The 12,430-nt window shown below is 56.1% G+C and overlaps 6 protein-coding genes and 1 non-coding gene across 7 annotated transcripts; 5 read left to right on the forward strand and 2 right to left on the reverse strand.

Annotated features, from left to right (window-relative positions):
- Positions 1-400: 400 nt before the first annotated feature.
- On the forward strand, positions 401-471 carry F5144DRAFT_t93. Its single transcript has one exon. It is a non-coding gene; the product is annotated as a tRNA-Gly (tRNA).
- Positions 472-942: 471 nt separating this feature from the next.
- F5144DRAFT_488837 (uncharacterized protein) lies at positions 943-2,610 on the reverse strand (the record flags this gene model as incomplete). The annotated part of the gene is made up of 2 exons (XM_066785686.1): positions 943-2,193; positions 2,350-2,610. The coding sequence occupies 2 exons, from the start codon at positions 2,608-2,610 to the stop codon at positions 943-945; spliced, it is 1,512 nt and encodes a 503-aa protein (XP_066642729.1).
- A 415-nt stretch (positions 2,611-3,025) lies between these two features.
- On the forward strand, positions 3,026-3,863 carry F5144DRAFT_571607 (ATPase, V1 complex, subunit F). The gene is made up of 4 exons (XM_066788841.1): positions 3,026-3,238; positions 3,305-3,340; positions 3,426-3,563; positions 3,636-3,863. The coding sequence occupies exons 1-4, from the start codon at positions 3,182-3,184 to the stop codon at positions 3,774-3,776; spliced, it is 372 nt and encodes a 123-aa protein (XP_066642730.1). The 5' UTR covers positions 3,026-3,181; the 3' UTR covers positions 3,777-3,863.
- F5144DRAFT_571609 (ML domain-containing protein) lies at positions 3,864-5,151 on the reverse strand. The gene is made up of 3 exons (XM_066788842.1): positions 4,567-5,151; positions 4,271-4,487; positions 3,864-4,206 (listed from the first exon to the last, which is right to left on the reverse strand). Exons 1-3 carry the CDS (start codon positions 4,767-4,769, stop codon positions 4,093-4,095), a joined length of 534 nt encoding a protein of 177 aa, XP_066642731.1. The 5' UTR covers positions 4,770-5,151; the 3' UTR covers positions 3,864-4,092.
- A 1,056-nt stretch (positions 5,152-6,207) lies between these two features.
- On the forward strand, positions 6,208-7,322 carry F5144DRAFT_225093 (uncharacterized protein). Its single transcript, XM_066783166.1, has one exon. It carries the CDS (start codon positions 6,554-6,556, stop codon positions 7,232-7,234), a length of 681 nt encoding a protein of 226 aa, XP_066642732.1. The 5' UTR covers positions 6,208-6,553; the 3' UTR covers positions 7,235-7,322.
- F5144DRAFT_225094 (uncharacterized protein) lies at positions 7,323-10,460 on the forward strand. The gene has a single exon (XM_066783167.1). It carries the CDS (start codon positions 7,410-7,412, stop codon positions 10,227-10,229), a length of 2,820 nt encoding a protein of 939 aa, XP_066642733.1. The 5' UTR covers positions 7,323-7,409; the 3' UTR covers positions 10,230-10,460.
- A 1,050-nt stretch (positions 10,461-11,510) lies between these two features.
- On the forward strand, positions 11,511-12,233 carry F5144DRAFT_547682 (uncharacterized protein; the record flags this gene model as incomplete). Its single annotated transcript, XM_066787486.1, has 3 exons — positions 11,511-11,614; positions 11,677-11,941; positions 12,006-12,233. 3 exons carry the CDS (start codon positions 11,511-11,513, stop codon positions 12,231-12,233), a joined length of 597 nt encoding a protein of 198 aa, XP_066642734.1.
- Positions 12,234-12,430: the final 197 nt, after the last annotated feature.

Consider the following 12,430-nt stretch of genomic DNA (forward strand, 5'->3'; position numbering starts at 1 on the left):
GAAGGAGCTCGATGAGGTATTGCCGCGCGCCATTTACCTCGCGAAGCTAAAAATGTTCCGGACCTTGACTGCCTCAAGCAAGTAGTCGCTGAAGGAGTTCCCTTAAGGAAGGAGTTGCTCGTCTAATAACCCACCCTTAGACACCTCACTCTTCTCAACTCTGTAGCAAATCCCGCACTTTAAATACCGCCGAACGGCACTCATCATAGGAGACAAAACATCAACGACATGCACTACGCCTTTTATCATCACCCACCATACCTGCATCGACACCCAAGCCCCCTGATGACAACTCCACAACGCCCCACTCCATTCATTGATAATGCCCAGCACCTACGCGAAATCCCACACAACGTCCTTGGCACCCTCTGAGTCCCGCTCGGAGGGGACCAAGATAACCGCGTCAGTGGTTTAGTGGTAAAATCCATCGTTGCCATCGATGGGCCCCGCGTTCGATTCGCGGCTGACGCATCCTTTTGCTGCTGGTTCCTTGGTGGGTTCGTTCCTAGGTTCCTTTTTGCCTCGTTTCTGTTTCTGTCTTGCGTCGAAAGGTTTTTTTTGTCTCTTTGAGTTTCATATCCCACCAATTGACTCGGCTTCCTCGGCTTCCTCAGCTTCCATTTTTCGGTGGAGAGCACAGGCCGGAAATTTCGAGAGGGAATGAATGGCAGGCCAAAATGGGGAACACCTCCTCAGATACCTATCCACACTCCTTCTTGTGATTGAACAAATTATGATGCTCTCAAAGGCAGAAACAACCATATATTCCCCGCCGCCCCCAAACGCCAAATACCCCGAAAATGCCTTAGCGCGCAAGAAAAATGGTATGCAGCCCCCAAAGGCCGTTGCCAGCCGCCCAGCACCCTCCTCTCTTGTGATGTAGGTATGACACAGACTACCATCCAATCCCTCCCTCCCTCGCCCATTACCTCCCTCCCCCCATCAAAGCCTCCTCGAAGGAAACCTCTCCTGCGTCCACCTCCCCGCCCTCGCCCTTGCCAACTTCTCAGGCGAATGCGCCAAGCTACTCGCACTGCCACCACCACTCTGGCCACCACCAAAATCCAACTTCTGCCCCTGCCCCAGCGCCTGCCCTAGCGCCTGCTCCCCCGCCGGGCGCCTGTGCTCCTTGAACGGGCTGCTCTGGCGGATCATGCGGTCGGCCAGGTCGCGCTGCTCGAGCGCGGCCATTTCGCGGTTGTTGCGCGGCGAGTTGAAGCCCGCGCCGCCGCCGATGTCGCTGAGGCTGGTGGCTTTTTTCAGGGGCGAGTTCATGTGCGTGTACACGCCGAGGCTGCCGCCGTAGCCTGCGTTGGGCGGCAAGTTGTAGTTTGCGCCGGTGCCGGTGCTGGTGCTGGTGCCCATCGAGGTGATGGTGGTGGTTTTGGAGGCGGCGGATGGGGTGGAGGGCGGCCCGCTGTCAGTGCCGGTGGAAGTGGTGGGCGGGAGGCTCCTCCGGACGGCCGAGTGTCGTTGCTGCTGTACCTGAGCGGCGAAGGACGGGGGCACTACGGCCCTGGGTTTGGCTGAGGGGGTGAATGGGTTGGCTGGCATCATGGGCTTCAGCTGCGGGGACATGGCGGTCCTCGCCGAGGGGGCTTTCCCGGCATCAGGGTCGACGTATCTGCTGTAGTTCGGGTTTGGGTGCGTCCGGAACGATCGCTGAATCATTGTTGTGGGGGTGCCGATGGTGATTTCCTCCTCTTCAATCTTCCCATCGTTGATCGACACTTGTGTCGAGGCTTCGCGGACCGTGGGGTGGAGCCGCGGGTGGACGTATTTGACGTCGTATTCGTGCATCACCTCCTTTTGGATGACGGCCGTGTCCGTGCTCTGCTGGGAGAAGCGGGAGTGCATGAGCAGCAGTTGCGCCGAGAGAATGACCTGCAAAAGGAAGCATTTGAAGACCGTAACGCTGGGCCGTGGATCGAGCATCGGTAGCGGGAGGAAGAGCATGTGGATGAGGACGTGCCCCGGGCTGAAAAGGCAGAACATCCGCAGCGTCGCCGGGTACGGATCCCACACCTTCAACTCCCACACGTCGCGAGTCTTGTCCGGATGCGCTCGTTCCTCGGCAGTTTCGGGACTCAAGACCCCCTGGAGGAGCCGCAATGGGGTTGACGAGGCAGGCGACGAATCGACGCGGACGCGTTGCGCTGAGGGCGTGCCTGGCCCTGCTTGTTCGACATTCCTCTCAAAAAGCCGGTAGTGGCGGGATCGCGTCATCGTATAAAAGGCATTCAGGGCGGATATGGAAATTAACGCCCATTGGAGGAAATTGGCCTGCCGGAATCGCGCGCGTTAGTAGATATCCTCGAGCAATGTGTACCGAGCGTCGCGTGGACCTACCATCAGGGTGAACCAGCCATTAGCGGGCGCGTCGCCGAACACGTCATCAACGGCCTCGCGTGCCGTACCGGCGTTTGCTCTGGCGACAAGAAAGACGAAATTGGCCACAAGCCCGAATCGGGTGCCGAATGTTTTGGAATCCCAGTTGAAGGTCTGTATTTCCTCGGACAGCCAGAGATAGAAATCCATGGGATTGAGCATGGCGCGAAGCCTCTCCATGAACGGCTGGCGCCTCACGAGACGCTGTGGCCGAGGAGCCATGGTTGTCGCGCGATGTGCTCTCCTTAAACTTGGTGATGCGCTGCGCGATGTCTTTGTTTGGTTTGGCCTAGACTTTTCGCTCGTTTCGAAAGAAGCCTTCGGTGGTTGAGGACGGAATCAAAGAGTCGTTTGTTGATCGACTCAACCACGGCGTTGAAACAGGAGAGTCATCTGTGGCAGCGCAAGTAGGCGATAACACGTTAGGTCATTGATGAAAGTCGTTTGAAGGTGCAAAGATTCAGGGTGCTTGTTTACGACATGAAAGAATTCAAGCCCAGCAACAGCTCCACTGGGCTGAAAACGGAAGTGCACTGGTGCCGGAACAGGGTTCAAGCAGGGGTCGGTAGCGGCAAGCAGGCAGCGGGGTCACAGTGGGGCCCCGGCCGACTGTTGGTCCCAGCCCCGAGCGGCGTCACCTCAACGGCTCAGCACGGGACAAAGGGAAAGCCTCCACCAACATCTTTTTGCGACGGAATAACGGCGAATTACTCGGGAGTTACCACTCGATTCAAGGCTCTCGAGTCATTCTTTGTTTCTAAACAGCCAATTACTTCACTTCGTCGTAGCCGAGATGGCGTCGCAAGCAGACTACCGCGACAGGCAGTTCCTAGCTGTGATCGGAGACGAGGCAAGCAACTTATGCGACACGGCCGGCGCTTGGGGGGAATTTGCTAACCGTTGCGTCGGATCACAGGACTCTGTGACCGGACTGCTTCTAGCTGGCATTGGCGTACGTTTAACTACCTACCGACCTATACCTATCCAGGTACCTCCTCTTTCGTTCGCTCACACCCGACTGACACCCTGCTCGATAGCATGTTACCGCACCGCCAGACAACCAAAAGAACTTCCTCGTAGTAGACGCAAAGACAGACACCGCTTCCATCGAGGCGGCCTTCGAGCGGTTTACAACGGAGAGGAAGGACATCGGGATAGTTTTGATCAACCAGCATGTCAGTCATGCCTACGCCCCCGACCTGTGTCGAGATACCGGCTAGACAGCTTGCTAAAGAAGTACGCTACAGATTGCCGATAGGATACGGAACCGGGTCGATACCTACACCCAAGCCTTCCCCACCATTCTCGAGATCCCAAGCAAAGACCACCCCTACGACCCGGAGAAGGATAGCGTCTTGCGGAGAGTCCGCCGGTTGTTTGGCGAATAGGGGGACTTGTGGAAATAGAGCGGGGAGCTTAGAAATTGGAGGATTGAGCTAGTCATACGTGTGGTGCGGAATGATAGACCGATGCAATGTCCCATATTGTCTTCAATTATCGCCAGCCTCGAGACTCCACGTGCTTTCAGTATGCTATGAGAAAGATGCAGAACAGAATAAACCAACAAGAGTCCTGGTTGACAAACACAAACAAACAGTTAAACCCGTCGCGATCATCATCACCATATGTACACATGCCAAGTACAGTCTTCAACGTCAAATCCCATCACAATTCTCGGGTTGGTAGAACGGCTAATGCGATGATTTAGAGGTCAATCATCCCTTCCAGCGACCCGGCCGCAAAATTCACGGTAGCAGTCAAGCAGGTGATATGCTCGTCATCGGCGTTGTAGACATCGGCCAGGACGGTATACTTGCCCTGCACTTGTTGTCAGCGACCTTGTTCACCACACCGCTCAATGCCATAGGATAGGGATTCGTACCGGAGGGATCATCTTGGGCATGTCGACCGACTTGGTGATTTTGAGCTTGCCTGGCTCGATGGGGCACTTGAGATCCACGTTCCCTAGCTGTTCGCATAGGTCGGATGTCGTCTTGAGCAGTTGAATGTAGCCATATTTGACTACGATGACCACATAGGCGCCCTCATCAATCGTGTTCTGCACTGTGCCGCTGGCTGTGATAATGAGGCTCTCGCCGCTGCGAAAGAAGAAGAAACAAAGCCTCAGTTAGCCGCAGGCCAGCCGGACCAACACTAAACCATCTCGAAGTGACCTACGCTAGAGGCGGGTTCGGTGACAAGTCGACCTTGTCAATCGTAAGAAGATCATTATCGCGGTTGGCATCGCAAAATTCGAGCGGGCTCTCGCCGGGGACCTTGAGGTTGTCGTCGCGCTTAACGAGGCTCTGGCCTCCACTGCGGAAGACGTTGCGGGCGCTGGCGCTCACCGCGAGAGCGAGGAGAATCGGGGAGAACCTCATGTTGACGGCTTATCGGTGGGTTTGCGGGGGGTCGTGAAGGATGCGCTACTCCTCGCTAGGACAAGGACAAGAAACAAGACCCGCAAGCGTTTTGTTGTTTGATGAAAAGAAGCGAATTCAATGTTCGATGAAAATGAAGAGCTCAGCAGCTGTTGATGATGGCCGACGACGATGGCGAAACACCGACAACGGATCGAAGCACGAGGCGGCACAAGGCGGCAGCGCTGACTGGTTGGCCTCCAATCCCAACCGCACGTCATGGCGAGGCAGACTGGCCCTGATTTGCTGGAGCTGGCTGCGCTTGACTTGATCCGACTTATCATGTGAGCGGAAGTGGGCCTGTTTGTCGAGACTCAACCAACCATGACTGCTGAGGCCACAGCCGAAACAAGGGTCTCAGTTACCTCAACACCACGCAGCTCCGGGAGGGTTTGTTTATTCTCCTTGCTTAGGTAACAATCAAGCGATGACAAGTAAAATATGGCAGTCATTCTCTTGATGTTTTCCCCCGAGAGACTCAAAAGACGGGCTGCTTAGGCTCCGACGCGGGTATCGCTTTCACGAATGTGTTTCGACTTCCATGCAGCGGATATTTGCGCCTACTGGGCTTGCCTGTGGCAGCGCCAATGGAGCCGAGAGTGAAGCGTTTGGGTGACTTCAGCACAAGCCGAGTCGCGGCCAGAGCTTAGCGAAGTGACGTCAAACCTCCATTGTTGAATTATTGGGACAACCGATCGAGAGACCAAATAAACACAACCTCCTCTCTGACGCGGCTACTCGCGGTGGATGCTGGCTCTTTCATCTCACGTACCCAAGAGATCGAGGTGCCTTCGCCGTCCCGTTGTCGGGACAGATTCGGAACCAGGATTCGGTTTTCATGACTTCCCTCGATCCAACGCAGTCAGACGCGAGTTTCAGCGAGTCGCCCAGTCGTGGGCCAGGAACAGTTGATATTGACACTGTGCATCCGCGGAGCCCCCGCCTTTCTGCCTCCGCCTTCTGGGTTTTCTTCTGGTTGCTGCGGGCCGCCGAAGAAACCGCAGCCATCCACCTCGGTTCAAAGAATACATAGTACCAAATCTCTCTTTTCATTCTAAAATCCAGTTTCCATTCTCGCTGGCTTTCTCTACCCAATCATCCCACCAATATTCACCCTCGACCAGTTTTGCGCCCTGCCTTTTTCTTCCACCCTTACACAGAAATGATATTTCCATCAATCTGTGATTCGACCCACTTTCCGTTCCCGGTTTGGGTCGAAAGTAATCCGACGATGTCCTGGTTTGCAGTTCTTCATATCTTACCTTGACGATATCGTGCCCGGGCGTGCAAGACAGCGACTGGTGACAGTCAATCCGCGGGCTCTCCTCTCTTCAAGCTGGCTCGGCTACCCGTTGCTCCGCTTCGTTTTGGTTTTACGTCCCGGCTGGCTGCGCGGCGCGCCCCAACCAACCTCCGTACAATCTCACCCGCCGTCGACCAATCACGGATGAGCTTCGCAACCACCGTTACCCACCGGCCTTGCTCCCCTGCTCCGTTCTGAGCCTAGTGCCTCAGGCTGCACTGCATCCAACCTGCCTCCACAGTGGAACATCCTGGGCGGCCTGGGTACGACTTTCCCAAGGCCGCCCGCCACGCCCCAGCGAGCAGTTCCCGGATGCTCATCAATTTTCTTTGCCTGGCGCTTGCGCTACCAGTGTAAGCTCGCTGGAACAGAAGGAAGTCGCGGCGCAAATGTGAGCCCACCCGCCTTCTGGTTCCCTTCCCTCCCAAGACCGAGAGCCACCATGTTTTGCAGTACAAAGCTGTTCCTGATTGGCCGGTGCTTGCACATTCCCCGTTTCCCTCTGAGCAGCACGATCCTGGGCAATCCCCCAAGTCGCAGCAGCCCGCCCTTCCGCTCTCACACTCTAGTTATCGCATGGGGGGGGGCTGCACTGAGAATGCTGCCATGCGCTGCGCTGCACCCGTCTAGTCTACCCATGTGGGCCCCCCTCTCTCTTGCACTTTCCACTCTGGCCCTCCTCTCCTTCAAACTCTGCCTTTCTTTATCCAATCCCCAATTTTTCGCGTCACCCATTCGTCCCTCGACGTCGACATTTCCGGAGTCCAAGACCGGATTGCAATCCTGCACTCGGCGACTCGATTTCCTCGATCCGAGTTCCTTTGTCCTCGAGGCGCATCACCTCTCCCCGTCCCGTCCATTGTGTATCTCCCGTCTCGAACCTGCCGCCACGGTCGCCACACTCGACCACAAGACAACACCACTTTCTACTTTTTCACTTGCACTCGACACCTCGACAGCCTGGGAAAGATTGTTAAGAATCAAGACCGCCCGTCATCGCTCTTTCGCTGGCTCCATCTTCATCGCGATACCGCACAACAACGTAACCGTCACACGCCGACCGAGCCGACGAACCCACCGACACGAGCAGCATTGCTGCGGCCGGGTGCGCCGACGCAAGTAGCACAATCCGACCGACCCGCGGATGACACTCCTGCTGTCTCTGCCGGTCCCCCCAACGCACACCGTTCGATCTCAATCGCGTCGAGACGCGCGACAAGCATGCCCTTCCAACCGGAGAGATAAACCATTCGCACAATCCCTCCGACGTTTGGCCGTCGCGAGGCTTTTCCAAGAGTATGACAGACAAGTTACCACCGCTGTCGACGCCGATCGCGCTTCCGAGTCAGCCCGCCTTCTCCCTTCTAAGTGGCGTCTTGAGTCGAGACGCCCCTCGGAAGCAAGAGACGGTAGAGGAGGAGCCGTACACCATCAAGTGTATCTGCGACTTTGCTGACGATGACGGAAATACGATCTACTGCGAGACGTGCGATACATGGCAGCACATCGAGTGCTACTACCCCAACAATATCGAAGATGCCCTTAGTCCGAACTTTGCACATTCCTGCGTCGAGTGCGAACCGCGGACCCTGGATCGTCAACAGGCGATCGACCGCCAAAGGGCGAGGGCCGTTGTACCGGTCGTAGAAGCGGCGGCTGACAAAAAAACAAAACGGCCGCCGTCGAAGAGCCACAAGAAGAAGCCGAAACCGACAGAACTCCAGATCAATGGCATACACAATGGGGCGCTCGACAGCACGAAGCATACCAGCCCCCAAGACAACCCTCATCTCGCGAAGAAGACCAAGAGCTCGCACAAATCGAGCCAGTCCGTCAGCTCTCAGGCGCCGAAGCGCAGCCCCTCTCACGGGAACGCGAAACCGACCCAGAGCCATCCCTTGAGCCCCGCGACAACTCCACCCGATCTTCCAGACGATTTCGAACTCCACAACTACTCGTCCGGATTCTTGTCGCTGTACAACGATCAGGCTTTTCAAATCGTTAACACCAACTCCTTCGCTGGTTTGGAAATATCGAATACCATGTCGGCCTGGCTGCGCGACCAGGAAAAGATGAAGTTCGAGACCGGCTGTTCCTACAATGATGTCTTTCAAACGCTCCCCTCCAATATGGACTCAATAAAGGTCATACCCGAGATTGAGCGGAACAAGAAATCCATTAGCCCCAATACCATCGTCCAGTGGCCGTGTCTCAAAGCACCTTCGACAATTGACAAGGATGTCCCGCTCATGGAAGTCAATGGTCAAATTGGCTTCCAGAAAGATTACTGCGCTGATCCCGAGAATCGTTGGGCCGAGTTGACCGTGCCGCTCCCATTCGTCTTGTTCCACCCGTCGCTCCCGCTCTACATCGACACCAGGAGAGAGGGATCCGAGGCTCGGTTCGTTCGACGGAGTTGTAGGCCAAACGCGATCATCGAGACATACCTTTCGGCCGGGAGCGAATACCGTTTCTGGCTGGTGAGCGACCGGCAGATTGAGGCGAAAGAACAGGTCACGATCCCCTGGAATCCTGGGTTCCCGGCAGCAGAGAAAGCCCGCGTCCTCCAGATGCTCGGGCTCGGCGACGACGTAACAGGGCCTCATACCGAACAGGTTGTCACCGAAGCCGACTATCAGAAGTACGCCGGCTGGGTTCATCTCATCCTTTCTGAACACGGGGGTTGCGCTTGCAATCTCGGTCCGGAATGTGCGTTTGCGCGTTTCCACAGGAACTACCTCGCCACTGCCCAGTCGCGTCCAAACCCACCAAGGACGAAGAAGCGCAAACCCAAGGCACAGCACGCCATCTCTCCCACAAGTACGGGCCATGCCACCAACAGCCGGGCGGCCAGCGAAGGCCATCTAGAAGACATCGCCGAGAATGGCCGGAGGTCCGTGTCCAGTTCGCGGAGCAAGCCACCCAGTCGAGACATGACACCGTCGGCGCGCCAGGGCTCATTCGATACGCTGGGTATACTGACAGAACCCACGGACCGCGATAAAAGGAAAGTGGCAATGGTTGAAGACTCGTTCCGCAGGATGGAGCAGCAGCAGCAGCAGCAGCCGCCTCGCAAGAGGAAGCGCGTCTCCGATGGTACTAGCTCCTCTCATACAAAGGCATCGAAGCCCAGATCCGCAACCCACACGCCCAACCTCCCTAGCGGGTTCCCAGGACGCGGCTATGTTGATGCCGGGACCGGGACGTCGAGGAGCAAGTCTGGTTCGCCCAGTGGCGCTAGCCCCACCCACGTTGGCCATCCCGGCAACGGCCTACCATCTGGGAATGCATCGGCGCCTGTTCGCTCTCGTCCCACTTCGGCCGTGCCACGTCCACAATATTGTGATGCTGCAGTACAAACAGACTTCTCCGAGCCCAGCGACACGGCGACTCCGAAACGCCGGGTTGGCTCTTGTTTGAGGAAACGGATGTTAGAGAACTGGCGCCATGTCCGCCTTGAGGAGGAAGAGCGCGCCAAACGCCGCGCCGTGGAGCGACCGCCATCTGCCATGAGCGTAGAGAGCCATGGCGACCGGGATACCCTCCTATCATCGCCAGCTTCGGCCAAAGAAGCGGAAAAGGGCCCGGGCGGCGATGTTCCGACAGGCGGATTGAAAGACCACCCAATGCCAGATGCTCGGCCGTCGTCCCCGTTGCACACGATCGCCGCGGCGCAACCCCCAACAACCAGTCCTGTCAGCAACAAGTCGCCCGACCTCCGAGTAGAACCGCCTCCTGTGCCGGCTTTTCAAAGCCCCGCTTCGGTTCCTTCTCCATCCTCGACACCCGTCTCCGCTGGACCCCGAGCGACCCAGTCGCCGTTCTCCGCCACGGGTCTCACGAGTCCGTTTCCTCCGCTGCCGATCAATAGTGCTGTGGCAACCCCAAGTCCTGTTAAGAAGAAGCTCACATTCAACGACTACAAGAGCAGGATGAGCAGAGCTGCCGGTGCTCGGCCGTCAATCGGAACAACATTATTGAAACCCCTGTCGAATGCGGACGAGCCCAAGTCCGCCACGAGCACGGATGGTGGCGCATTGACTAGCTCGCCAACATCCGAAAAGCCGGCCGAACCGGCGGTGACGACCGCTGAGACGACAAAAAAGACGTCGACTTGAATGGCGCATGTTCGACAAAGTATATATATAAAAGGGCGACCAACGCTATCAAAGCACGCGGGGTCCTCCTGCCTTGACCTTTCTCATAACCCCAGCTGGCTACGGTATGGGACACGGTGACCAACACTGTCTTCCTTTTCTCATCTCTTCTCTCTTTCCAAAAGGATGGGCGGCGATATCGTTTTTAATTCGAATTGGGATGCGGTCGGCGTTGACGGAGGCCTGGTCGGGAATGACGTAAAGGCGGTCTGGGAACGGGGAACGGGGAACGGGGAACGGGGTAGCGAAATGGCGGGTTTCTTTTGCTACGGCAGGCACAGTTTTTTTAGTTATCGTTAGGTTTGGCTTTGGTCGGACTTGGGGTTGGGAGTTTTCTTTCGAGGCTGCGGCTGGGTGCCCGGAGTGCGCGAGTTTTTTTGATGGGTTTTCTTATCCCCGGCTTTTGATTGCTTGTCAGGTTGATGTGGGATATGAGGTGTGTCGAAGATGAATTGCGACAGGCACGACGGTTCCTAGCCAGATGCTCGTTTTCTTTCTCTCCACCCGGCATTTCGAAGAGTTCGCCTCCCCCACGCTCTGTTCTGATGGATGCTTCAGGGGCTGGACGACAACAGACAGACAGACAGACAGATGCAGACAGGCCCATTTTGGAGTCCATCTGCCTCTCTCTGAAAAAAGGCAGAAAAGATACAGCCCCAACCAGGGTGCTTTTTATTCCCAAGTGCAGCATCAGGCATTCGGTGAGCTTCATCTTCCGCATAGTCAGGCCGTCAGCGGCGCTCTGCTGGGCGTATGTTCCAGCAGACAGACGATGGATGGGTGGGTGTCTCCATGGTCAAGTTGACGAAAAAGCTGGATTGTGTTGAGCACGATGCTCTCTTGGCTGCTGACGACGAAGGGCTAAATGCCAGTTTGCTCGATTCAGCTACGGTTAGACTGCCGGGGCAACTACGCGGCAACGAGGCGGCAACATGAATATATATCGGATGACGAGCGGGGCAAGACGGTCATGGCCCTTGCCCACAACCCTAGCACATGGTATGGTGACGTTGACGCTGGCGAGTGGTGAGCCTTCCCCGCGTCCGCCTGACGGCATCGTTTTTCAGCGCACCCCCTTTTTTGTTGCTGGATTTCGAAGCATATAATTGCCGGTAACAGTCCGCTTAGTAGTAGAGCAGCAGCCCATTATTTTCTTCCACCACAGCCACGCTCCTAATCTCGGCCACTCCCCGGAGGATCTTGAATGCCACAATCCGAAACATTCTTGCTCACAACCTCGCGATGGAACAACCCGACTCCAAGGGAAAGGGCATTCTAAACATCGTTATGCCCACACTCTCGGGCACTCTCGCGATGGCCTTAATCGGCATGTATGCCGTCAAATGGTAGGTTATTGACCAAAGCTATCCAGTCTGGTCAATTTCTGACACTCAACCCTACTCAAAAGGTATACCGGGCGAAAGATTAAGGCCGCCTGGACCAACTCCAACCCGCAGGCCCCCTATCTGGATCTCGAAAGCAATGGCATTCAACTACCGCCTTACCCCATACCGTCTCCCTCCGCATCGTCTCTCTCCGTAGAATATTTCCGCGTGCCGTATCTCATCCCTGTACCACCTCCCCCTGTACCATCCCCCTCGGTACCATCTCAGAAGTACAAACATCTGCGGGTCGATGTTGGCAGCACAAAGAGGCCAGAAGACGAATGGCAAGTAACCTTCAAGCGCCGACCTATCTCCCGTGCTTCTCAAAATATATACCGGGCTGATGACATAGCTAATACCTTCTTTAACTCGTCGTAGCATCATCTGCCTGGACGGCTTCGAGGACGAGAGCCTGGTTTGCGCGCTGCCGTGCTACCATGTGTTTCACGCCGTGTGTATCGCGGACTGGTTCAATACTGAACGCGATACCTGCCCGTTATGCAAAGCACGCTGTCCAAGGGGTGGTCAGGTGCAAACGGTTCTTCCTGCGCAGCCGCAGAGGGCTGTGTTACCGGCGTGATTTGAGGATGGTTGGGTTATGGGAGCATGAAGGGATTGGTAATGTGTTAATGTGGCAACTTGGGTGGGCATATGCTGATGATAATACGAAGTACGTAATCATGGTTCTGGTCTATAGGAGACATGCCCCAGAGATAGTTATTTAGCCTATAATATCCAATGACATATACCCACGGCCGCGAGTCAGAGCAAGGCATG

Source organism: Chaetomium tenue (assembly GCF_020726465.1).
Source record: "Chaetomium tenue strain MPI-SDFR-AT-0079 chromosome Unknown F5144scaffold_4, whole genome shotgun sequence".
NCBI lineage: Eukaryota > Fungi > Ascomycota > Sordariomycetes > Sordariales > Chaetomiaceae > Chaetomium > Chaetomium tenue.

Excerpts from the sequence above, each read along its gene's own strand:
- F5144DRAFT_571607 (XM_066788841.1), top strand. The coding sequence starts at position 3,182 with ATGGCGTCGCAAGCAGACTACCGCGACAGGCAGTTCCTAGCTGTGATC. Across the intron at positions 3,239-3,304 it reads TAGCTGTGATCGGAGACGAG|GACTCTGTGACCGGACTGCT; the intron begins GCAAGCAACTTA and ends GTCGGATCACAG. Across the intron at positions 3,341-3,425 it reads TGCTTCTAGCTGGCATTGGC|CATGTTACCGCACCGCCAGA; the intron begins GTACGTTTAACT and ends CCTGCTCGATAG.
- F5144DRAFT_571609 (XM_066788842.1), bottom strand. The coding sequence starts at position 4,769 with ATGAGGTTCTCCCCGATTCTCCTCGCTCTCGCGGTGAGCGCCAGCGCC. Across the intron at positions 4,488-4,566 it reads TCACCGAACCCGCCTCTAGC|CGGCGAGAGCCTCATTATCA; the intron begins GTAGGTCACTTC and ends CTTCTTTCGCAG. Across the intron at positions 4,207-4,270 it reads TGCCCAAGATGATCCCTCCG|GGCAAGTATACCGTCCTGGC; the intron begins GTACGAATCCCT and ends CAACAAGTGCAG.
- F5144DRAFT_225093 (XM_066783166.1), top strand. The coding sequence starts at position 6,554 with ATGTTTTGCAGTACAAAGCTGTTCCTGATTGGCCGGTGCTTGCACATT.
- F5144DRAFT_225094 (XM_066783167.1), top strand. The coding sequence starts at position 7,410 with ATGACAGACAAGTTACCACCGCTGTCGACGCCGATCGCGCTTCCGAGT.